At 34.2% G+C, this 27168-nt stretch overlaps 1 protein-coding gene and 1 long non-coding RNA gene across 6 annotated transcripts; one reads left to right on the top strand and one right to left on the bottom strand.

Annotated features, from left to right (window-relative positions):
• The first annotated feature begins 6566 nt into the window (after nt 1–6566).
• Nucleotides 6567–13113, top strand: LOC113735100 (disease resistance RPP13-like protein 4). 5 transcript variants are annotated; one of them, XM_027262046.2, is made up of 4 exons: nt 6567–6793; nt 7060–8770; nt 8858–8991; nt 12657–13113. In XM_027262046.2, exons 2-3 carry the CDS (start codon nt 7066–7068, stop codon nt 8989–8991), a joined length of 1839 nt encoding a protein of 612 aa, XP_027117847.1. In that variant the 5' UTR covers nt 6567–6793; nt 7060–7065; the 3' UTR covers nt 12657–13113. The 5 variants fall into 5 exon arrangements, with proteins under 5 accessions (XP_027117847.1, XP_027117845.1, XP_071938866.1 ...); XM_027262044.2 differs by having other exon boundaries at nt 7065–8991; XM_072082765.1 differs by having other exon boundaries at nt 7060–8991; nt 12835–13113.
• An 11598-nt stretch (nt 13114–24711) lies between these two features.
• On the bottom strand, nt 24712–25942 carry LOC140037742 (uncharacterized). Its single transcript, XR_011841744.1, has 3 exons — nt 25281–25942; nt 24968–25148; nt 24712–24849 (listed from the first exon to the last, which is right to left on the bottom strand). It is a non-coding gene; the product is annotated as an uncharacterized lncRNA (long non-coding RNA).
• Nucleotides 25943–27168: the final 1226 nt, after the last annotated feature.

The raw sequence follows: 27168 nt of genomic DNA, 5'->3' as shown, positions 1-27168 counted from the left end.
CAGTAAATAAATCACTTGTCAATGGTTCTATATACTTAATAATTGAAGGCGATTCATACCGGACATATATCCCTAATCTTCTTTGGGGACCCAATTTACGACGTTGGGGCAGTGCAATAAGAACATAAATCACACAACCAAATATTCGTAAATGAGAAATATTGGGCTCATAACCAAAAGTTAATTGTAGGAGCGAGTAAGTATGATAACTTGTCGGTCTAATTCTCACAAGTGTTGCTGCATATAATACAGCATGTCCCCAAGCAGATGAAGAAAGTTTAGACTTCATTAACAACGGTCTAGCAATTAATTGTAGCCGTTTAATATATGATTCGTCTAGACCATTTTGTGAGTGAATATAAGTTACAGGATGTTCAACAGTTATTCTAATGGACATACAATAATTTTCAAAGGCATGTGACAAATATTCACCAGTATTATCTAGACGAATTTTCTTTATTGGATAATTTAGAAATTGTACTCGCAATTTAATTATTTGAGCAAGCAATCTCGCAAATGCTAGGTTGTGAGTAGAAAATAAACATACATATAACCATCTAGTTGATGCATCAATTAACACCGTAAAATATTGAAACGGTCCATATGGTGGATCTACAGCTCCACATATATCACCATGAATTCGTTATAGAAATGTAGGAGATTCAGTCCCAACTTTAATTGATGATGGTCTAATAGTTAATTTTCCTTGGGAACAAATAACACAGGAGAATTCATTTGGTTTTAATATTTTTTGATTTTTCAATTAGTGATCATGTGAATTCTCGATTATTCATCTCATCGTTATACATCTAGGATGTCCAAGATGATTATGCCAAATCATAAAATCATTGGAATGAGTAGACTTCTGGTCTATTAGGTGATAAATTTCAACTGCACTAATTTGTGCATAATATAAATCAGAAGAAAAAGAAGGTAATTTTTTTACTACGCATTTCTGCTTAGAAATGATACTTGTGATTAATAAAAATTCTCCATTTGTCTCAGTCATTGTCTCAATATGATATTCATTTTCACGAATATCTTTAAAACTCAATAAATTTCTTCGAGACTTGAGAGAGAGTAGTGCATTATTTACGAAAATTTTAGCCCCTTCAAGGAGAAATAGAGTGGCTCTTTCGGAGTTTTCAATCAATTTTGCATTATCACTGATGGTATTAACATTGTCTCTTCCATTTTTAAATTAAAAAAATATTTTTTATTTTTTAATATAGTGTGCGTAGTAGCACTATTAATGAGACAAATATCATCATCACCATTATTTAATTTCAAATATTTGACATCCATTTCTTTTTCAGGAAGAAAATTTCAAACAAAAATAAATATTAATAAAGATGCGAAAATAAATATTAAATAGAAAAAAATTACATGAAAGATATAAAAGTATCATTAATATTTAAACAATCATGGGATATTTGTTGACATCTTCAGAATGCTCAAAGAAATTAACTACATCGAGGTATGTCATATCAGCATCATCACCATCATCATAATCATTCTTTTGATCAATGAAATTTGTCTCAATACTTTTGTCTTTCTTTTTCAATGACGTTTGATAAAAGTCAACAAGATGATCAATCGTATGACAGGTACGGCACCAATGGCCTTCCATACCATATCGGTAGCATTTTTCTTCATAAACTTTCTTTCTATATTTTTCTGATCGTAGTTATTATCCCTCTTTTGGGGAATACTTTGTTATTTGCCACGATTATAATTTTCACGGGGCACAAATCTACTACGTTCACGTCCACGGTCACCTCTACGGCCACGATCTCGACCAAATTTTGAAATTGAGTCACATTCACTTCAGGAAATGGACTTGCACCAGTTGATCGGGACTAATGATTTTTTAGCAATAATTCATTATTTTGTTCAGTCAAGAGAAGACATGCAATACGTTCAGAATATTTTTTAAATCCCTTCTCTCAATATTGCTGTTGAAGGAACATGTTAAAGATATAAAAAATATAAAATATTTTTCTCTAACATATCTTCATCAGTAACTTTTTCACCACATAATGATAATTGAGAAGTAATTTTGAACATGACTGAATTAATTCGTTGACAGATTTAAAATCTTGTAGTTGTAAGTAAAGCCAATCATATCGAGCTTTTGGAAGAACGATCAATTTCAGGTAGTCGAACCTTTCTTTCAAATCTCTTCAAAGGATAAGAGGATTTTTGACAGTAAGATACTCTATCTTTAATCTTTCATCTAAATGATGACGAAAGAAAATCATAACTTTAGCATGGCCTTGGTTTGAAGATTCATTTTTTTCAATAATAGTATTACTAAGACCCATTGTCTCAAGATGAATTTCAACATCCAATACCCATGATAAATAATTTTTTCCAAAAATATCAAGAGGTACGAACTCTTGTTTTGTAATGTTGGCCATAAGAGATTAAAATAAGTTTGTTAGTTAGAAATTTACCTTTATAAGTAGACAGAAGTTGCCAGAAAAACACAGGCAAAATTTCGACAGAATCTCGTGTTTCACCTTTTGCTCAAAAGTAGAGACTAGTGCTAATAATATGTTATAAAACTAATAAAATGAAATACTATAATAGGAATTGAAATATTAGGGAAATGAGTAGAGCAATGGAGAATGATTTTCTTATTATTCCAACTAATACAAAAAGTAATCCCAAGAGATGCCAAGGTACCTCTATATATAGGTACTACAAAATTAAAGATATATCAATTCTATTACACACTCATTACTACAAGAACATGAATAGTCTATGAAACGGTTCTTCCAATATCTGAATGGGTTTATGGATTGATCCATTGTAATTCTTTTACGTAATGTAGTAATGAATTATAAATTAATCCCCTTGGGATTAATGAATTATGAGTTAATCTTCTTGAGAATACAAATGGATATCCACACTTTTAATTGTTTCATAACACCTCGCCATTTTTTTGGCTGTTCCACCTCCCCATAGATTTCATTCATCAAGTCAAGGCTAGCAATCTTTCCCATTATAAGAAATATTTCCCATTTTTTGCTATGGAGTTTCCAATTAACATAATAAATCTCCCCAACAGGACGGCTGCTCCAAGAATCCTCAATAGTCTTCCAAGAACTCGTGTTTCTACTGTAAACATCAAGCCTAGTTTGCCCCTTCATGATGTTAGCATAATGACGAATTTGGAGCACTTAATGATCATCCTTGGGTTCATCATTACCCAAACCCAATACAAGATTTGTGTCAGGATGTTCCAATTAGGTAATTTTTTGGACTTTCAAACTGATGGATTCCACCAAAAAATATCTCTGTCTACTACAACACAAATCAACCCGTTACAAGCAAAATCTAGAACAGATCAAACCTGATTAATAAAGTTTCACAGTTTTAATCTCAGTACGACCAATAATTAATTAGCCAGAAGTATGGCTCTTGCCAGACAATGATACAAGTATGACCTGTCAATTTCAAATTTACTACACCACCATTTGCTATTTAATAGGGTAAGTCAAGGCATCAGCAATTTTTGCTATTTACATTGTTCAGTAAAGCTTTGCTAGTGATGTTGAAGACATGTAGATTAGTTTACCAAGAAGTGCCTACTTTAAGTCCTTTTGCCTTCTGCAATCTGCATCACAAAATTTGTGCTAAAAATAATCCCACGGCGATGACATCTACAATTACTTACGAGCGGTATAAAAATTTGACTTGACCAAAGAGGTGTTCTGACACCTTTTTTTGAATTTTTTTTTACTGCAGATGGAATTTGAACCCTCGATCTATTGTCCAAAGAGGGACTTAGTCCCCGTTTGGTGACCACTGAGTTTTACCTAGTTCTCGACCAAACAAAATTTTCAAGCAATACTCTGAGTCAATACCAAGAAAGAGATTCATACGCACTCCTCGAAACCAGACCTGTAACTCTAATCAAGAGGCAGCTCATTGCCATTCCATTCATCTTCAAGTTGGTTATTCAAGTGCAATTTTTCCATGTGTCGGGCATCTTCCTCCAATAACATTTGTGACTTCAAACGTGCTTCAAGCTTCTTTCCACTCTTTAATATTCTCTCATTTAGCTCCAAATTGAGGCTTGATCATTCAACCCTACAAATACGTAAAGAATTTGCAAATAAAATGGCACAATCACAAACACTTCTACTATCAACTCAATGCGTAAATTCAAGGCAAAATAAGCACTTTAGACCATAGCATTTCACAATTTGACTCAAAAGCAACATGAAACATCTCAAAAATAATCGCACAATAAACCCTTATCAAAATAAATCCTATTCAAAAGAAGGACAATTGGGACTGGCCAACTATTGCCAGATACACGTGACAAAGGGGTAGAAACATAAAATATGTTGTCCCTGGGCAGCCGTGACATGTGCTCTCTTGACTGATATTTCTTCTATGAAGAGTTTGTTTAGAAGCAAGTCTACTTTGAGAAGCAAGCCATAGGAAATTCCTAACTCTTCTATTTTGCTTGCAGCTTCCACATCTAAGAGGGATTAACACATGGATGATTGTCAAATATAATATGGGGTAATTGCATCATTTTTTTTTTATCAACATGATAATTTTTATTCTACACTTATTCTTACTCGATACCAAGGGTAAGAGGTGGACTCAAAGGAGTCAATGCAAAATGTAGAGGAGACTGAATCGTCACCGAATCAGACGAATGACTATGTACTTGTTGGTGAAATTTGCAAAAAAGTCTGAATAATAATACAAGTCGGGGAATTTTATCTCTCGATCTATACCCAATGAGAGTTTTGAGTTTCCCGCTGGCAGCTGCCTCATCTGACCTACCCCCAAGGGGTAATTGCATCATGGAGAAGCACATCATAATGACCCTTCCACCTATAAAAATCCTGAGAATTAAATTGATGATGTTCGGGAATTACTTGAATCTTTTGAACAATCGGGGAAGCAAAAGACAAAAGATAACCTCTCTAAATTCCAGGAACCCGTCTCGCCAAAAGGATGATTGTCTAGTAAATCTTCTTCTCTAGAGATCTAAGTGGCCCTTGGATTTTGTGTCTCAGGGGTCTACTAGACTAGTCTAGTCTAGTTATCTAGACAAATTGTCCTCCACATTAACATTCCTTGTAATCCAGCCTGTATCTTTGTTAAGAGAATCCACCCCCAATTTTAGACTTTTTTTTATTAATAGACCCAACCATCTCCCTCCCCTGGATAGAACCAGCTTTACTGAAGTTTTTGATTTTCAGATTTTTTACTCAAAGTTGAGATTGGTTCTTTTGACTCTCAAGCATGAACCAGCCACGGCTGCTTTATTCGTGTCATCAGCATTTCTTATACCGAACCTTCCTTGGTCTTTAGCTTTAGTCACAGTGTCCCACCCATCTAGATGGAATTTCCTCTTCTGATCGGTGGAACCCCACAAAAAATTTCTTGGGAATTTATTTTTGTCATTAACTTTGTCAGTTTATTAACCCATACCAAAAGGAGAAAAACATTTTTCTCACGGTTATCTTGTAGTGGTTGGGGTATCAAAAGATTAAGGGCATGTACAATTGTCAATTTGTAATTGCAACATACAGGCATCAAAACAAGTTAGTATTCTAATATTTATATTAGTTATACTAATATTTGTAAATATAATTGCCATTGACAATTGTGGAGCTCCTTGATCCAGTGCAAAAGAACCTAACAGAAATTAATTTTCTGTAAGATATTGGTAGTATTTCGTGCAAGAGAATATGAATCAAATGTTGTATAAGATGTGGTTTTGAACCATAGCAAACTTTAAAAAGAAAAAAGAAAAAAAGTTCATTTAACTAGTGTCATCAATTGAAGTTCGAGTTAAATCTTAAAATCTTTTTTATGTATAAAATTTATATCAATTAGATATCTTGTCGAGCTTACAGCCAATTTGTAAAGTTGATTAATTATAATTTTTGTTTAAGTTTGACTAATAATGAATTCAAAAATTTCAAATCGGCAATTGTTGTGTGGTGTACTCTAAATTTGTAGTAGTATTGATCTCAATCTTTGTGTACCTAAAGGTAAATACTAATAAAATTTTTGAGCTTACAATCTATTTGTAAAATTAATTAATTACAATTTTTGTTTATGTTTCAACAATAATGAATTGGAAAAAAGTCAAAATTAGTTGTTTTGAGGTGTACTCTATCGCTGTGGTAGCATTAACCTCAACATATATAATTATGAGGGTAAATAATAATAGCGTTGTTATGAAGTAATACCTTAAAGTTACTTGTAATAGCTCCCTGTAACATAAAGGGTCATATGTGGATTATGTTGCACCGGTACTCATGTTAAGATTTCAAATAACTTGTAATTACGCAAGGGACAAATTACTAAAAATTAGAAGATATTTTAGGCTTATTTTCTGTTAATTATTTTGACTGATTATACATTCTGATCATTTTTTTCTTTTCTTATGTTCTTTAGTTTTGTATTTAGATTATAAATTTTTAAGTAAACAAAAAGATAAATTTTATAATTTACAAAAAGTACTTTTTACTGGTTTTGATTAATCTCTATAATCACCCTTCATAATCAGATTTTACGAAACAGTGTAAGAAGTCCAAAACTACAGGAACTGGTTTTGTCCTTAGAAAATAGAGAATATTCCATGTCTTTGTCCAGATCCAATCCAACCAAAGTAATGGCGTAGTCTGTACGGTAAATGTACATATTCTTTACTCCCCATCTAGTCTGCCTATTGACATCACATTTGAAGATCCCCAACTGAGGAGGAGGAAGAAGAAGCCCTCTAAAAAGTTCACAAACTGCAGGCTCCCAGGTACTTTAATATTCTCCCAACCAGTTTAAATTTCTTCTTGATTCATTGATTGCTCAGACATTTATTAATTGTGACGATAAGTATAGGGGGTAAAAAAGCTGACTTTTTTTGAAATGATAAAGTTTTGTGCGCAATTGTTCTTTAACCTTGAAGTAAATCTTGATTTGCAATTTGGGATTCCATTAATCAACAGTATATAAAAGTTTTATCTTTGAAGATTTGATTGCTAATGTTTTCTTAGCTAATAGGAAGTATTGTTTCTGTAGTTAAGAATGCCAGCTCAAAGAAAACCTGAGGAAATTGTCCCAACACTACTGGATCGTCTGAAACAAGTTAGGGATGCATTAGGACCCATCAATGAGAAAGATGAGAAAATAGTTTCGGGATTTGAAGAAATTGAGACTGAACTTGAAAAGATGAAAGATTGGGAAGGGGAACTCATAAAACGGTTCAGAACTTTGGTGCAATACATCGATATTGATGTTTGGTTTGATAGATTGAAGCATGGCAACGCTGATGATATTCTTAATGGTCTGGAGCTCATCAGAAACAGTGTTGCATCTGTAAAACAGCTCTTTCCGGCAAAAGAAAGTCAGGTGACAGAAATAACACGTTCTGAAGATCAGGCTGTAGGGAAGGATCAGACAATGCCTAAAGAGTGGTCGAGGCTTGGTGTGGAGGAAAAAATTTATGTTAGCAAAGCAATATCAGATTTTCGGAAAAGTTTTGACTGTCTGGAGAGCAATCAACTGAAAGTATGCTCCTTGTGCCTTTCAATTTTCCCAGAGAATAGCATCATAAAGAAGAGACCCCTTATTTACTGGTGGATAGGAGAAGGTATGGTCACTAAAACCTCAGAAAAGACTGCAGAGAAGGTTGGAGAAGATGTCTTTGGACAATTGATAAATGAAAGCTTCATAATCCCCATAGTTGAGAATCATTCTCCCAATATAAACAGTTTTATCGTGCACCCTTGGATTCGAAGAATGCTGATCTCGGTTGCAAAAGGACTTCACTTTTTTGAATTTAATCCCACAGGGATGCCTAGCAATGATCATCGTCATGCATTCTTATTTGCGGGTCTTGATGCTTCAGCCAGTGAGATGCCTGATGGTATTCTTACGGTTTTCAATGTGAATTGTCAATATCTTAGATTTGAACTTGACTGGCTCTCGAGGTTGAATAGGGTTGAGGTTCTTCAGTTGGGCCGGTGGCAAAACTCTGTCGAACATCATATTGAAGTGGAATATGAAGACTGTTTGAATGATTTGGGAAGTCAGACATCCCTAAGATATCTAAGCCTCAGAGGCATTTCTAGATTGACTAACCTACCTCGTTCTGTGCTTAAACTAATAAGCCTTGAGATTCTTGATTTACGTGCATGTCACAGTCTAGAGAAACTGCCTTCTGATATATCAGCACTGAGAAATCTTACTCACTTGGACGTGTCAGAGTGCTACCTGCTCGAAAGGATGCCAGACGGTATTCATAAGCTCTCTGCTCTCCAAGTACTAAAGGGTTTTGTGATAGGAAGTGTTGGAAGAAATCCGTGCAAGCTAAGTCAACTTGCTCAGTTAAAAAGGTTAAGGAAATTGAGTATACGAATTGGGAATGAAGCTGTAGGAGAAGGGGAGTTTTCAAACTTGGAGAACTTTGAAGCCCTGGAAATTCTGGTAATATCATGTGGAGCAGTTACAGAAGCTACAAAAGATGTTCTAAAGACCATCTCAGTCCCACGGAAACTTAAGAAATTGGACCTCTGGTGCATCCCTTTGCCACATATGCCTGATTGGCTAGAGCCTGGTGCATTACAAAATTTGGAAAAATTATACATCAGGGGAGGTGAACTCAAAAGCTTAAAGAACCAAGGTGAACAAACGAACCAAGGTGAACAAACGAACCAGGGTCAACATACGAACCAAGGTGAACAAACGAACCAAGGTGAACAAACGAACCAAGGTCATCATACGAACCAAGGTGAACAAACGAACCAAGGTGCACAAACCTGGAAAGTTAAAATTTTATGTTTGAAGTATCTGAAGCATTTGGAAGTTGATCTGTCAGAATTACGTCGTATTTTTCCTGTGGCGGTGTACTTGGAGAAAATAAAATGCAACAAGAACAAGAAATATGAAGGTTTATATGATCCAGATATCATATGGAACAAGGCGCTGCATGAGAAATCAGCAAATACTTGAGTGAGTTTTGCTGCTACTGTTTCATTTACTATTCATTGTTAATTGCTCCTGATTTCTCCTATATTCCTTCAGTTCCCCTTTTTAAAGCAAGTTATATCACTCAAATTCTGAGAATCAATTGCTTATGCTGTTTCGGACCATGATTGAGTGTTCTAGTGTCAGTTGGTAATATGTGTATCTCTTTTTATTTTCCCTACAATCCTTGTAAGATTTTTTGTTGTTAATATTTTGAGATTATTATTGCCAGAAGAAATAACTGAAATTTTCTTGTTAGTGCTGAAATCTCATGTTTTTAGTCTCAATTAAAATTTCTCCTCCTAACTCCACCTGTCAGAGCAAGGTACTTGTTTCAATTTTTAAGTAGCCTACCCTCAAAACTGATGAATAGTGGAAAGACATTATCTGAGGAAAAACATATATGAAATTACTTTTACTCTTATTTTGGCAAGACAAAGTTAATCTAACCTGCATGGTCCCAGGAGTAGGAGAAAGAGAAAGTGCTGCTAGGAGTTAAGTGCTGCTTGGATAACTCCTGCTTTAAATTTGAAATGTGAAAAAAGGATATTCATGAGGTTTCAGCATGCCTCTTTGATCCAAGCAATCTTGAGTGCAGGTTGAAAGTAAAAACAGGATGAAGTAGAGTGAAACAAAGAACCAATGAATCATTTGGTGCTCATATTTGCGATTGAAATATTTTTCTTGTTGTGGGAAAATTGGATTATTGTCTTTTGTATTTAAGGATAGTTTTTCTCGTCCATAAATCAACATAATGCTGCACGTCCATGTCTTTACATTTTATAGATGCAATATCATGAGATAAGCTCTCCAATGGTGCCTTCCAGCTTATGATGGGCATTTCCATCCTTTTCTTACACTCACTTGCCCCAAACTATACTATTGAGTATAATTTACAGCATATTCTAGACCTTTTTCAGTTTCCATTCCTCTCATGATAGCCAACTGATTGACCTTCTCTCCTCTTGATTAGATTAATTAGGAAACTGAACTAAAAGTCTTAATTGAAGTAACAGCAATTGCATCTTTGTTTGGTCGCATAAAGGGGTCAATGGCCAAATTCCCAATGAAGCTAGTCAGTCATCTTCAACAATTATCATGAATCAGGCCTCAGAAACCTGAGCTATATTCTTCAGAGTGCTGCCTAGCCTGTGAATTTCTTTGGCTACTTAGATCAAAGAGATTTTGGCTGTAATTATTTGCTCGAGTGTCTAAAACATATGCAGTTTTTTCTTCACTACATTACAATGCTGTTTATTTTATTTTTATTGAGTGCCACAACTTTGTGAAAATTAAAAAGGAAATTACTAGAGGACCAATAATCTTATAGAGCCATATGCAGGCATCTTTATCAATTCTATGCATTAAATCAGTTGGAGTACCTGGTAAGTAAACTCTGGCATTAAATAATAATGTCTCTCTTGAAAAGCTATTATTATCACTGTGTACTTAATACAGAGATGGGAAAAGAGCCGACTTTATTACAGTTGTAACAGTTCCACTACCTAAGCGTGAAGAACAAGTAGAAAAAGAGAATTGTGAATTTGCAATTGTTTATAAGACTATTGAGCCTCTCCTGTCACAAGATGTAGGATTGGATTAGGTTTGTTGATAGACATGACATACATAATAGGCCAACCATCTGACATGTCAAAATCCAGGTTCAGCCAGAAAGAAAATTGATAGGGAGAAACATCTCGAGAAAGTCCACCAAAAAGTCCAATATGTAAGTCAGAAATCCAACTCTCACCCAAAAGCTTAAGTCATTAGGTCTCAGACCCTTATTTATACATTAATCGTTCTTTCTCCATTTCTCGGACCAATGTAGGACATAACCCTTTACTCATGAATCTAACAAATTTTCTTGTTAGGATCCAAAAGCTGAATAAATAACTATTGACATATCAAGTATACAACAATTTAATGAGGAACAAGTCACAAGCATGAAAGATAAATGATACACAATATTTAACGTGGTTCAACTCCACCATTGAGCCTACGTCCACGGAGAGAAATTCGTTCTTTATTATGAAAGGAGAATACAATTTGAATTCAAGCTCAACTCTTGTATACCATCTCTCATCTCTCAGTGACCCTTTTTCACCATCCATGTATAAGGCTACAGGTTGCCTCTTGTGTGCCCTTTTGTGTGTCCCTTGTAGTATTCCAACCCACCTATTTATAGGGAATATTATTGAGTCGAAAACTCAAATAACAACAGGAAGGCAATTCTAATTTTTAAACTTATACAGAATAGAAAATAACTTCTAATTCTAAACAAAATGGGAAATTCTTTGGCTACTATTTCAACTAAAATCAATTATGAAGCTAGTTACTTCCACACAAAACAAGAAACCTACCTAAAAGAAATTAAGCTAATTTTCTAACAAAAATTTCTTATACAATTGTAAAAGTCTGCCTGCAATGACATTTGACAACAAGGGAGGGAGAATAAATAGAGACAAAAAACAATGAGTGAGCAAACGGTTACACCTTGCAAGTGTTTCACCTTCAACAGAAGTCATCATTCATCAAGTGTTTCACCTTTCTTATTAAATATCTTATGCACAACTTATTTGAGTAATTACAGTAGTATAAGTGAGCAAACATTGAAACCTTGCAATGTAAATTAGCAATATCATGGATTTACTTCCTCTCAAGATTGCATAGGGTCCAATGCTGCATTGGCAGACCTCTGTCCAGCATCACGTTGAATAGAAAATGAAGATTTGATAGTTGACTAAGAAGAAAAAGAAAGTGCAATATAAAGTGCATTAAATGATTTTGGGAACTCTGATATGTCTAAATAAGCCTCTGAGATGTCTGTAGAATAACTATAAATCATCAGTTCAATTGTTCCAATGGAATATTGATAATTAATAATTTGATTACCATCCTAAGCATGCTGATATGAAATTGTCACATACTGCACGTTCGTACTATTTCCTTGTTCTATGTGCTACCTCTGATAAAGCTTTTGAATATGGGGATTGTCTGATCTGTGTCCTAATTTGCAGTGCTTTCGGGAGAAGTATGCAGCTGTGTGATAGTGTTTGTATGAATCTTGGACAGTTGTTTGTGACTTATCTAGGACTTTCAATAACCTCTTCAGGCTGTCTTGTACTGATTGGAAGGTTATGATAGCAAAATAAGATAATAGAGTTGGTCTGTCAAGATGCTGATCATGTGGACAGACTTCAGCTCGTTAAATGTGTTCTAAATATTCATGTGTATTGGACTATTGTGTTTGTACTTCCAAAGTAAGTATTTAAGAAATTAGATAGTTTATCAGCAACTTTTTTGGTCTGGTGAGGAAAGAAAGTACTATGGAGCTAAACTTGGTCTGACATCTGTTAACCAGTGAGCAATGTAGCCTGAGACTGAATAAACTTGACCTTTGGATTATAATTTCTCGCCCACGAGCAAGGGGGCTTGGGACTCACTAAACTTGACCTCTGGAAATGGAATATCTGTGCATAAAAGGATAGCTGATTCGGTGGGGAATGTTGGTACACTAAATATACAAAACAAAAGCTAGCTTTTATAGCTTCCTTTTAGCATCTGTTGACTCTTATCTAATGCTTTGGCTTTTTGCTGTCAATGATTCCCCATTTTGTGTGTGAGTGAGTGAACGTTTGCCTATGTTGCAGGCCTCAAACTGCTCCAGTCTCTCCATGCGCCAAGTATTTGCATGGTGTAGGGATTGATCTTGTTCATGGGTTGCTCCCATGGGTGACTCAGATCAGGGGAAAAAGCTTTATGTTTTATGGATCCATTTTCCGGGCTTTTCAATTTTCCTTTTGCATTATAATTCCTTTACTGTTGCAGGCCCCTGGAAGTTAACCAATCCTGGAAGTGAATGCAATTGCAGCTGCCTAACCTGCCTTGTAGTTTGGAATAGGGTATTTACTAAAAAGTATGAGGCCTGATGTATCTGTATATTTGCATTATTTGCCTCAGATAATGAGGAATTTGACATTCATCAATCATCTTGGTCAGACTTGCATCACAAACTTTTGGTGACTTTGTCTGATACTCTGATATCTAGACGGCAGAGGCACTTACGTGGTTAGCGTCTGGTATAAATAAAGTTGTCGATTGAATTTCCTTTGTTTGTCTTTTTGCTTCCTACTATTTGTATAGTATTTAATGCAAGAAAACTAAAGAATTAGTCTATATAGAGTACTTTTTGTTATTTAGAAGTTATTAACATAAGAGTTATGCTAATTATATATTAAGAGTAGAGATTCTGATATGAGGAAACTAAGGGTCGATTTGTTAGACACTCTTTCAGAGAAATTAAAGGGATAATGACATAACTTATGATATGCGCAATTGCATAATTTCGATTGAGATCTATAATCCGTCCCCTTTGTCCATGAAACAAAGGATTTATTACTCCAATTGATGATGGAGATTGGATGTCATCTTCTAGTTTATGAAGTCATGTCACAGCATTCTTCCCCTAGAGAAGTTCCTTGCTTGTAGATGCGGATAATATTCTGCTTTGTTTAGAGAATGCCTATGCTCCCAGGATGTTCCATCTTTTGAGTACAAGGGAGGTTCCAACTCCGTCCTACTAGTTGGGTTGGGCCTATTAGGTACTGAAACATAGTGCTCTTGACGAGGTTAGGTCAACTTGAACTCGATTCGTTCAATCTGAAAAGATCTGTTAAATCTAATCTTTAATTAGGTCGGACAAAGTTTAGATTCAAATATTACACCCAAATTAACCGTGACTTGAGTTTGGGTCTTGCAAGCCTCAGGTCCGATTAAGGTTCGACTCGTTTGTATCTGTATATATGCATGCATGTATGTATGTGTATATAAAATTGTTAAATATGTACTATAGTAATTCATAATTATTGAATATATGTTCTATATAAGTATGTGTTTTATTATAAGTTTGGGTTTAGTTCAATTTGAACTCCGAACTCATACAAAAGTGTGAGCTAAGTTTGAATATTTTGATTTGAATCCGACATCTGAAAGTACGAAATCTAATAACTCTATATAATTTATGAGTCGAGTTTAAACTTATAAAAATTCAACTTTTTAAAGCTCGGCTTAGAAAACCTGATTGACGGCAAACTTTGCACGATTTTAATATAATGGAATATAATGGATCTGTTAATTGAGGAAACTTTAATAAAATTTTCTCTGGGGACTTGAATATGGTTTTTTGTCCATAACCAAATCTTGCTTGTTTTTTATTCTTATCTGTGCTTAATCCATGTTTGGTTGAATCTCAGCTGTGGCGTTGCCTTTGAATCTGAGTGCTCATTTATTAAACGTGGAGCTTGACAATTTCCTTGTTGTAGAGAATTTGGCTTGAATATAAACACATGTTTTGCTGGATTGGCGTGATTTTGAAGCTAATTTTCAAAAAAAAAAAAAAAAAAAGATTTGAGAGAGACAAATAGATTGGAATTGGCAATTCCAATAGTTACTGGTTTGCTATCGGAAAAGGCTTAGAACTGGTGTTGGGATGGAAGAAGAACGTCAGGTTTTGGCGGGCATTTTAGGGATGACCAATATGTTAATCAACAGCCCTTTTAATAACCCCACCCTTACTATTCCATCTCTAGCCAGGCCGAGATGGAGTAAATTCCCAAAAAGTGTGACTTTTTAAACTAACTTCCCAAAGGGTGGTGATTTTTTAGTATCTTCCCAAAGGATGAAAAACGCATCCAGGAAATGCGTTTTTATAAATAAAATCGCAATTGTCAAATGCGTTATTTCAATTTTCATCAATTTATTTTAATATAAAAAAATTGGTTAAATAACGCATTATTAGAATGCCTTATTTTAAAAAGTCTCATAGGATGAATGCGTTTTTGGTCCTTAAAACCCATTTCTGAAATACGTTTATTAATAAAAAAACGCATTTGCTAAATGAGTTGTTTAGCATATCTAAGAAGCCTGTTCTACTCCCCGGTACTTCATAAGGGGTCTAAAAACTAATTTCCCCTCAATCCCTCTCTTTTTCTACCCTAACTTCTTCAGGCGCCAAACAAAACGCACCACCCATTCAATTTTTTCTTACATCTTATCCCACATTCGCAGCCAACGTAAGAGCAAGGGTGGTGATTGGGAGACTGCTGAGCTAATTAGGCATATTATCAGGTAATACTTAAAATCCCAAATTTAGGGTTTATGTAATGGATGCATTTAATTATTTTAAAGAGCAAAAAGCAAACCTGAGATGATTCTTTGGGGTTTATTGACAGAGGAAGATACCCTACAAAGGGCGAGAGTATTAGACAAAGAGATTCTGGAATTTTCTCAAATTCTACAGATCATCTACTCTCAGGTTTCTTTCTTTCTTTCTTTTTCCCTCTCAAGTAAGTGCTGAAATTTTTTTTTTCCCTCAAACTTAAAGTAAGTTTATTTTTTTGCAGATTCAAAGGATAAATTGTTGCCAGAGTATTCATTCTCTTCAAAGTGAGTGCTGAATTTCTTTTTCTTTTTTTTTCATACACTATTTTTGGTTGAAATATAAATGGCTTCCGTGTGTTTATGACATTTCTTCTACTAGTATACTTTTATATGTTGAGCTTCCAAGGTTGGAATTTTTGCTTCCTGTTGTTCTTGAAACCAATAAGAAGGGTGAAGCAATCAAAATAGTATAGAGCAATATGCATCCCGTACATTTATAGAAAAAGACAAAGTACGTGCCATCAACTAATGCATCATGAATTAAACTTCTAAAATCCGGATCTATTACTACTTGAATTCATAAATTTTTTACATCACCCAGTAATGCATCACTTAGATTCAAAAATGTATTGATCCATAATCTCTTGCACAATAATGAATTATAGAATACAAAGGAATTAAGCAATCCAGCAAACCCCAGCAGACAAAAAGTAAAAGATTTGGGAAAAGATATCCCCAACAGACCATAATATGAGATGATTATGTCAAGATGCTAAATTAGACTCCACACCTTGTACACTTTGCTGGAGATTACTTCAAAACTGAAGCAGGAGATATATTTTTCACCTTGTTTTCGAATTTTCTTTTTTTTTTTTACATGTCAGTGTAGTTAGCATTCAGTTAATTTATTTGAAGATATCTAACTTTCTCTCAGTTTACTTGTAAGAATGTACTTAATGTCAATTTAACTGGTCTGAACCATGATTTTGTTAGAAGAGGAGCAGGGGATTTTGTTAATCAGTCCAACAACTTGCCTTCTGAGCCACCCACTGCATGTGTTGTGTGCGTTCTTGTGTGCTTTTTTTAAATTCTCAAGACTTAGATACATGCAAGAGTTTAGATACAAAACGTAGCAGCATATTACATTCAACACTTTTGATACATGTATGTCTACTCTCTTTCAGTTATTGTTAGGTCGTTCTTGAAATATTTTCTTATTCTTTACTGGTTATTGGCGAATATGAATGTTGGCACTATAGATATTAATCTAAATTAATGTGTGGTCATGTCAAAATGAAAAGAAATAAGAGACTACTATAGAAAAGATTGTGAAAATTTACCTTTATACCCTAATTATTTGGAGAAACCTAATGGCCAAATTTTGCAAAAGAAACTTGTTTCTTGTCAACAAATTAAGTAACTGATTAAACTAATTAAATTACCTACGAGTGTTACTTTCGCGCAATTAATTTACGTTAAATATAAAACCTACAAGTTTTTCATAAAGAACTGGTATGTCATGGGCAATTTAATTTTGTTTTAACTTTCAAATATTTAATTTATGTTAAATACAAAACATACTAGTTTTCCTTTCATAAAAATATTAGTATAACACTTTTTAAATTTTACTTACAAACATTTATATATTTAACATAATTTATATGATTCATAGTAAAATGCCTGCCCCCATAGCTAGTACTTTATTCAACTAATCGAAGAAACCCATAAAGAGTTGGTAAAAAGTGGGTAATTTCTTTTTTTTACTTTCACGTATTTAATTTATATTAAATACAAAACCTACTAGTTTTCCTTTCGTAATAATATTATTATAATACTTTTTGAATTTTACTACCAACATTTGAGATACAAAATTAGTGTATACATATGTAAAATCCAAAGTTCAAAACCTTTAAGCCTTTTGCAAACCTGAAATGAAATCTCTACCAACTAAATTAATAACAACTATGAAATAACAATTTTTTTGGATCTTGACTTCCATTAGTGAGCTAAATTAATAATAACTTCGATAAAATAATAAGATAATATTTAAAACAAAAACCTTACATAATCGAAGTCCAGAATGAAGAAATGAAAAAAAGTGGTACATATTGTAAACAAACAACGCATTCATCTAATGCGTTTTATTATAAAATAACGCATTTCCGAAATGCGTTTTATGGTGAGATCAAAAAACGCATTCTAATAATGCGTTATTTGACCAATTTTTTCATATTAAAATAAATTGATGAAAAATAAAATAACGCATTTGACAATTGCATTTTTATTTATAAAAACGCATTCCCTGGATGCGTTTTTCATCCTTTGGGAAGATACTAAAAAAACACCACCCTTTGGGAAGTTAGTTTAAAAAGTCACACTTTTTGGGAATTTACTCGGCCGAGATGCTTTGAATAGCTATCCTTTCGTACCTCATAATATTTTGGGCAAAAAATCTCAGCGGCCATTAAACTATTAGCGAGATCATGTTTTGGCCATCGAACTATTTTTTGTCAATAATTGATCACTAAACAATTTAATCCGTAAACCCGTGATCATTTCATCGTTAATTACTCTTAAGTTCTGAAATTAGCATTACACATGACCATATTTGAGGGCAATTTTGTCCAGCAATTTATTGACCTTACTAGAAGGCGTGGAACCGTAGTCTGTGAAAAAGTACTTGAATAATGCTACGCCACGTAGCCGTAGCCCCATCCTAAGTCCCACTGTTGCCAAGTCCTGCTGAAATAGCTACTGAACTTCCACCATCCTGCACTAGACATGTGCACCTCCTCTCTTTCTTTCTAACTGGGATTGAGTCACCGGAGAGAATTTCACCGGCGACCGGCGGTGAAATCTGAAAATACTGACAACGGGAACCTTTCTATGCAAGCCCCTCAACTCAAGACCGCCTTCATGGGCGCCTAGCAGCGTTGACCACGTCGCAGCTGCTAACACCAAGAAAAGGCAGAGTTATACTAATTTTGATAAATTCAAGACCAAGGAGAATAAGGGGTGGTTTAAATTTGGAATTGCTAGTACTGAACTTTATCTTTCCAATGGGGCTCGCCGTCGCCGGAATTCCAGTCCCATTACAACAACCGCCGGCGTCGGTGGCGACGGTTCAGTTACAGAGTTGGATGACAATATAAGGAAATTACTGCAAGCTGTCTTATGGGTTGCTGAGGGAGTCTACATTTGTGGCTCTTCTTGCTTCCTTATGCTCCAGTATGTTCCCCGCTCCCTCCTTCTCTTTGGTTCTTTAATTATGCATTGCTTTTTGCAATTTCAGAGTTGTTGTTATGTAGGTTTTTCTGACTTTAGATTCTCAATCTATGGGGAAATTATTGGAAGGAAGAAGACATGTTTTTATGTTGATATATGCTGGGGGATCCTGTGTCGGCTATCAGTTCAGAGACGGTCAATTCTCTAGTGGGTACCCTGTCTCAGAAGGGGAGGAAACAGAGGAGTTGGGTTGCAGGGTCAGTAAATTACTAAACAAAATTGCCCTCGGACGTTGCCACGTGTAATGTGAATTTCAGAACTTAAGAGCAATTAACGATGAAATGGTCACAAATTTACGAATTAAATTATTTAGTGGTTAATTATTGACAAAAAAACAGTTCGATGGCCAAAACATGATCCTGCTATAGCTTAATGGCCGCTGAGATTTTTTGTCCTAATATTTTTGTGTCAATAGGGTAACACAGTTGCTTGGCCAACACCGGTCAACTAATGGCAAGGGTGTGTTTGTTATTAAGTTGTGAGATTTAGGGATCTTTTCGTAGTTTGACTTATCTTGAGGGTCTGACTTGTAGTTTGGCCAAACCTCAGGGAAGATAAATGTAATTATCCCACTTTTCTATTATTTGTGATCGCCAACACCAAAAAGTCATAAATCTAGAATTACCTATTTGCCCTGTAAACTCTTGCGTGACTTTGAATTGGCCAGCACTTTAGTTTTAGGGAGAAAGTAAAATGCTACAAGAATTTGTGGGCAAACCTTAAAAATTTTCCCTTTTCCTTTCTTCTCGCATGATCCGTCTCATGGGCCGACTACCATATGCCATAGCTTTTGAATAAATAGCCAATTTTGTCCCTAAATTTTTTCACTGGTTTCGATTTAGTCACTAATTTTTATTTTTAACCCATTTAATACTTAAACTTATGTTGCAGTTTCAATTAAGGACCTCTGTGGTGGTACCATTACCTAAAACAATTTTGGCTTCTAATTGACCAATTAAACAGGGGTATTATGAGAATGTCACTCATAAGATTGTAATAAAACAAGTAAATCATGTAAAAAAATTACTAGATAAAACATTTAAATCATATAAAAATTCACCACATAAAAACTATTTTAAAGTTTAATCTTGTGACTTTTTACAAGACTTACTTGATTTATTATAGTCCCGAAAGTGACATTCCCAAAATATCCTATTTATTTGGTCAATTAGGAGATAGATCGATTTTAGGTAGTGGCACCGCCACAAAAGTCCTTAGTTGGAACCGATCTTATAAGTTCATGTATTAAATTGGCTTAGAGTAAAAGTTAGGAACTACATCGGTACTAATGAAAAAGTTCAGGGACGAAATTGACCATTTTTCCCACCATTCCCATTGCTTTCCATCGAACATACAGATTTATTTAGTTTTAGTTTTATCAAAACGTACAATTACAATGGATCGAAGAACTAAATAATGGGAAAAAAAGAAAAAAAAGATTGTGTAGTTTTTCTTAGAATCCAAGGCCTTAAGATTGATATTTTGCTCAATGAGCTCAATTTATTATCTGTCTTAGGATCTATTTGGAGCTGCGGTATAGAACTTTTAATGAAAGCACTTATTAAATGCTCAAGTGCTTTTAAGTATATTATTTGAATACATAGTTCAACAAGTACTTATTATATTGGATAATGAATAATTTATAATTTATAATTGTATTTATCTCTTTATTTAGTTCATAATATGAGATAAAAAGATTAAATTTAGGGATAATATCAGAAACCTCCATTGAGGTTTCTCTTAATATCACTTGGCACCCCTGACATTTTGAAAAATATCATTTATCGCCCCTAGTAATTGTAAAAAGACTATATTAACCCTTATTTGATACATAATTCGAATATCAAATAAATGGAATATAGAAAAGAAACAAAAGTCACTTTGTTCTCTCTCCTTTTTTCAGCATTCTCTCTTACTCTTTTTTTTTTGGTTAACTATACAATTTTTTATTTGTAAATTATATAGTAAATTGAATTTTATCTATCTTTTGCTTTTTGTGATTGTAATAGAATATGGTATGGTTTCTTTGTTTATGTTGAGTTGATTTGCATAATGATCAGTAAGATTTAAAATTTTGGACACAGATTGAGAAGAAGTTGGGAAAAAAATATTAGATTCATAAAAAATCGATTTTGAACATACTAAGTTAAATTGGTGCTAGTGTATTTCTTTACAAATATCTTTTTTATTTTTCTAAATTTATAATTTATATTTTTATGGACTATAGCATTGTAACGTGGTAGTACTACTAGAGATTATTTTTTAGGTGATGGTTTTTTTGAAATAAAAAAAAGGCTTAGGAGTATTTTTATTTAGCGAGCAAAAGGGTAGTTTAGGGTTTTTAAAATTTTTTTACACAAATAACAAAAATAAGAGAGGTAAGTGATATTTTTAAAAATTTAGGGGTGCTACGTGACATTAAGAGAAATCTCAAGGGAGGTTTCTGATATTACCCCTTAAATTTAATGTTTTATTTTTTTTAAAACACAAAGATATTCTAAAATCACCAAATTTGTGTTTCTGCTAAGAGTGTTTCTAACACCAAAAACTCTAACTCCTAATTTTATTATCTTGGCTTTTGTGTATATGAATAATTAGAATATAAAACATTTGCAATCAAATAGAGTCAAGATTTGCATGAAAATTATTTGGAATTGAAAACTTTCATGCTTTTTACAAATATTGTTTAGAACTTAATATTGAAGATCACTTAGAGAATATTAGCCAATACAAGGTAGGCTACTCAGAATTTAATTAAGCAACATAGAAATTGTTAGATTGGATAAGTATCGATATGAGCCAATAATTTATTTAAAACCGTGAAAGTATGACACTTACTTTACACAGTAACTAGAGCTGGCAATTTGTCCCAAGTCCCAATGGGCTACCCATGCCCAAAGGGACTTTGGGCGGGATGGGTATTATAATTTGGTGTTGGGTTTAAGTTGGGACACATCCCAACTATACCCATTAATGAACGGGAAAGGATGGGAAATCCTTGGGTACCCACGGGCCCAAATATCTTCCCAAAAAATATATTTCGAAACTCCTCTCCTTTCTTCCTCCGCAGCCCTCAACGATTCCTCCACCTCTTCCTCTGCTCTCCACGGCTACTCCGACCTCCGCTCTCCCGGTAGTTATTTCATCCTCATATCCCTTCCTTCCTAATTTACTCGGTTTTCTTGTTTATATTTGGGTATTTTCCTATTTGATGTAGTGGGAATTGCTGTAAATGTGTTGTGAAGGATAAGAAATATGTTTAATTGAGGAAATATAGAAAAGTACCTGCTGTGAATTGTCTGCTTCGCTATTTGATGATGTGGGCATTGCTGTAAATTTTTTGTAGAGGCTGATTTGCTGGATTACAACTCCATTCTGCGGCCTTCAGGCTCTGTTCCCAATCTTGAGGCAAGACCATTTTCAATCTTTTCAATTGCTATGATATTTCTTCCTTTGGTTTCCCCAGAGTAACATTTTTCAATGGCTCTGAATCCCCTTTGTTACATTAAAATATCTTTGGAATTGCATAAAGGGAGGTATGACTTGTACGTGTTGTAATACTACAGGTTTGCCAGCACTTTCCTTTTGTTTGCTGGATTCTCCTTTCAAACCAGTGAAAAGGGTTACAAGCCGACCTTGTTCTGCTGCAAGGGAAAAGCAGAGGAAAAGGACAGTGACGGTTTGAACCCTTTCAACTATAAACTTTAATGATAAAAACTCTAAAAGCTTTCTCCTAAATTAGTGTTGTATTTTTATATTAAAGATTGGTGTAAATCAAATAATCTGCACATTTATTTATCCAAGATGCATAGCCCCTCTTGATGAGAAATTCCTGTGGGTCCATTTGGATTCCTTGTTTTTATTCAAGTTCCATTTTACAAATCATTTAGTTTATTATGCCATTGATTTTATGTGATTATCGTGATTTCTATTAGGTGAATAGACTTGACTTTATTACACTGAATATTATGGTGTAAATTGCAATGTTGATTCTTATGTACTTTACAACAAAATGAGACCGCAATTAGTATACTGGACATGTAGATATATAGAACATGTTCGCTACCTTTACTTAAAATGACACGAATAGCTCTTGTTATATGTCTATGACATAAATATCATGATGATAAAATGGAACATTGATTCCAGACAGATTCCTCTCTCTTTATGAGCTGATGCAACATAATTTTCTGATTCTAATCGTATTGCTCTAGGTGGTTGTAATTTTTTGGGTTGTGTTCATGCTATTTAATAGGTTCCAATGGATCAACAAGGTAGTTTAGAACCTGAAGATGACTATAGTCAAGCAAGCCATGCAAGTTCTTCTAAGCGAGGAAGATATTCTAAAGTTTGGGATGTTTTCAAAAAAAAAGGAGGTTGATCCTGATGGAAGACAAAGAGCTGAATGTATGTTATGTGGTGCTGTATTACTGGCAGACGGCATATCAGGTACGTCAAGAATGAACCATCACATATCTAGAGGATGTTCGAATAGCAAAGAACAAGCAACACAATACTTGATGGTTGACCATGACGTGTATCGAGAGCATATATCTTTGGCAATAGCACGGCATAACTATCCTTTTAGCTTTGTAGAACATCAAGGTATAAGAGACTTGCACAAATTTTTGAATCCAACTGTCCAAACTCTCTCAAGAAATACAGCCAAGTCTGATATATTAAAATTATACAATAGGGAAAAGGAAAAATTAAAAAAGGAATTAGAGATGATTCCTGGTAGGATTTGTTTAACTTCAGATTTATGGAGTTCGTTAACTACAGATGGCTACATGGCTGTGACAGGACACTATATTGATGAGAGTTGGACTTTGAGAAAAAAAGTATTGATTTTTCGCCACTTACCTCCCCCACATAATGGTCCATTTTTAGGTGATCCGTTGATTCAGTTTTTGAAGGAATGGGGTATTGAGCGAAAAAATTTTAGTGTTACATTAGATAATGCAAGTTACCAAAGTGGGATAATAGAAGCACTAAAGGATCATTTTTTGGTGATAGATTCTTTAATATGTAATGGTGACCATCTTCATGTGCGTTGTGGTGCACATATTTTAAATTTGATAGTTCAGCATGGTCTTAAAGCTATTGATTCTTCTGTGGTCAAGATTAGAGAGTGTGTCAAATTTGTTAGAGGTTCGGAGATGAGAGGCATGAAATTTGCTGAATGTGTGAAATATGTTTCCTTGGATGCTAGCAAGAAATTACAACAAGATGTGCCAACAAGGTGGAATTCCACTTATTTGATGTTGGATAGTGCGTTACCTTATCGAGCAGCATTTCATCGTTTGCAGAGAGTAGATGGACTGTACGAACACTGCCCATCAGATTATGAGTGGATGAAGATTAAGAAGGTTGCTGAATTTTTACAACCTTTTTATGAAATGACATTACTGTTTTCTGGGTCATATTATCCTACTGCAAATTTGTATTTTCTCAAGGTGTGGAGAATAGAATTGTTGATTCGAAAAAATCTTCATAGTTCTGATGATTTTATACATGGTATGGCTGAGTTTATGAATGAGAAGTTTAAAAAGTATTGGGACTGCTACAGTGTCATTCTATCTTTGGCTTTCATTTTGGACCCGAGGTATAAATTACGCTACTTGCAATTTTGTTTTGAAAAGCTTGATCCTTTGACTGCTGAGGAAAAGGTTAAAAATCTTAAAGACAAGTTAGAAGCATTGCTTGAGGTATATTTACAAGGCCAGTCTCTTGCTTGTTTAGAATCCCAAGATAGGATTGCTAATGCTGAAAATGATGGTGAAATAAGAGATGAGTTAGATTTGGAGTTTCATTCCTATAATAGCCAACATGAGGCATCTATTTCCAAGTCCCAATTAGGTATTTACTTGGAGGAGAAATTACTTCTAAGAGATAAGAAATTTAATATTCTTGATTTTTGGAAAGGAAATATGCTGGATTTATGGTGGTGAAGGTAATATTGATTTGAAATTTTAAATGTCAAATATGTTTATTTTCTTTTCTATTAATTTTCAGCTAAGATACAACTTTCAAGAAGGATGAAAGTTATCTAGCAGGGTTCAGCTAATCCACATCTTTCTGCTGCAAAATATTGGCTACTTTGAACTACAAGCAGCACGGAAGATATAGCAAATTGAGTTCCAAAAGAAGTAAAAGAACACCTCATTAACCTGTCTACAAATTGCTGAATCGGTTGGACAGTTTAAAATCACCAGCCGACAAGGAAGATCGCAGGCTTTGGCCATCCGAGGCAGAGAGCAAAAGGGAATTCCATCCCGGATGTTTTCATCTGATCTGACTGAATCAGGATCTGGTTCAACAAGGGATCACAGGACTTCATTACAAACGATAGTAAGAGCGAGCTATCAAGGTTAATGTTGATCTTCGAGTGTAAAATCACTGTAAAACACAAAAAATCAAACTTAAGAAACTCAAGACAGCATGTAGTCAAGAATAAAGCCAGCACATAGTTGCATGACATTTTTGTTGTATTTGAAACACTAAAATAAGAACTTACCATGAAGAGATGAGCAATATCAACAAGTATAGGTGGTAGAATGAGCTTAATAGCCATCATCAGAGCGGATTAAATAATTGCAGCCAACAAGCATGCTTGGCAGTCTCGACTAACCACAGCGATATGCTTCAAAACTTGCAGCTTAGACTTGATTGTGTTAGAAGATGCTCTGAAAAAACATCTTCCATGGCTGCTCCAAAAACATCTTCCATTACGAGAAGATTTCTCAAGTTTTAGTTGTAATATATTCAGAATCAAAGTATTTAAAAGTCAAAATTGAGTAGTAAAAGAAGAGTAGTATATCTGAACTTACTGGACTCTTAGAACCAAAACCCAATTTGATGACCAACAGCTCTGGAAACTCCTGAAATCTTTCGGGCTAGAAAATCACAACCAACGAAAAGTGAGACAGAAACCCATCATTTACAAGACTTATCGAACAAATCACTAATCAAATGGTTCAAGAAGCTTGATAAATGTGCCTTCAAGGGGCCATTAAACTTTGGAGCCACTATTTACTCCCTCTAGAATCATAAGCTAGAGAGCTGATCACTTTAGCAATCACATCTTACATCCACAAAAGCAGATATATAAAATCAACAAAACAAAACTCCTAGTCACTTCAAAACAGAAAAATGGAAATTGCATGACATTCATGTTTAGTCAATTATTCAGAAAGCTAAATCAATATTTGTTTTTGTTGTTCTTTTCTAACCTAAATCAGCAAGAAGATATCAAATCTTTCTGGTCAGTCTACAAGTACCAGAAGTATCATAGAAACTATATTAGTTTTTGTTCAAAACACTGAAAAAGGAGGAGTTCTATAACAATAATGACAATGAGTGGCACCACAAGCATGAAAGGAAGAGAGCCTCAGAATTGCCATGAAGGCTATCTCTTTGAGACTGCAAGATGCAACAGGCAGAGCTAATTACAACTATTTTACTCTTAAAATCTCATATGACAACTTCAGTAGAGGATGAAAAACATCTTAACATGACAATTTTTGAAGGTTATAGTTAATGCATTGGTTATTAAACTGCTTAACCCAACATTAAGTAATGGAAGAAGATTGTTGATATTATAAATTATCAGACCACCAATTCACAACCAAAGGCAGTGAGAGTAACTCGATTGACCATCGGATTTAGGTCAAGAGATCAAAGCTAAAGAAAGATGATAAATATATTGGAGCAATTATGTCGAATCCCATCATTTAAGAGACATAATAAGAATACCAATTATCACATAATTTGGAGCAAGATGATATATATATTTAAAAGAGATCAGAGCAAGCATTTCCATCCCGGTAGAATCTCAAGTTTAAAGAGAAATAGCAGACATGATGGAAATACAAAAGTAAACTGGAAGTAGCAGACATATGAGATGAGCAAAAGTAAACTGTTAGTTTTTATTTAAAAAAAAAAAGAATTTTGTACAGTGTTAAACTGTCATCGTGTTAAACTGTCCACACTCCACATCAAATAACTTGCTCTTGAACATCTATTGAGTTTTCAGCTTTGACAAACTAAAGTTCTAAAATTGCCAATTTACTTCCAAAATTCACAGCTTATAAGGTAGTACAATTAATGATTGAGATCTCTAATTGCAACCTGCAATCAACTTGCAAAATAATAATTCTTCAGTCCTTACTGTTACATTACTAGACAACATCTTGGAAACAGACGTTTTAAAACTTCAGATATTTTGCAACAAAATCATCTTACCATACAATATTTATCACCTGATATTGGATAGATTTAAAAGAATTTAGTAATGATTTTACTGGAGTATGTTGTCCTGAAGAAACAAAAAATTAGAAATTGACTCCTAAAATCTTTGTCCATCATTGCCTCTCTATAATTTTCTGTGTTCCATCAAACTTTGATTTTGACAATCTATTTCATGAATGTAAATGCATTATCATTCTTTTCTAGCGAATTGATAACCAAATGAACTTTTAGAGTACTTAGTTGGCTGAGGAGCTTTTAGATTAAAAATCTCAGGAAGGCATGTTTGCCTGCATTACAATAAAGATAGAAGAGCAAATTTCATGTCATTTTTGAGCTAGGAATCTTACAGAGAGAAAGGGTTTCTTTTTGTTGCCTTTGATCTAAAACTGATGAGCAGGAAATAAGGCTTGATACTAAGTACATCTACTAATCCATTTAAAACAAATTCCCTAACGTTACAATACTTCT

The sequence above is a fragment of the Coffea arabica genome, chromosome 3c (genome assembly GCF_036785885.1).
Source record: "Coffea arabica cultivar ET-39 chromosome 3c, Coffea Arabica ET-39 HiFi, whole genome shotgun sequence".
NCBI lineage: Eukaryota > Viridiplantae > Streptophyta > Magnoliopsida > Gentianales > Rubiaceae > Coffea > Coffea arabica.
Note: the sequence above shows the minus strand (reverse complement) of the source record. Positions and strands in the feature narration are given on the sequence as shown.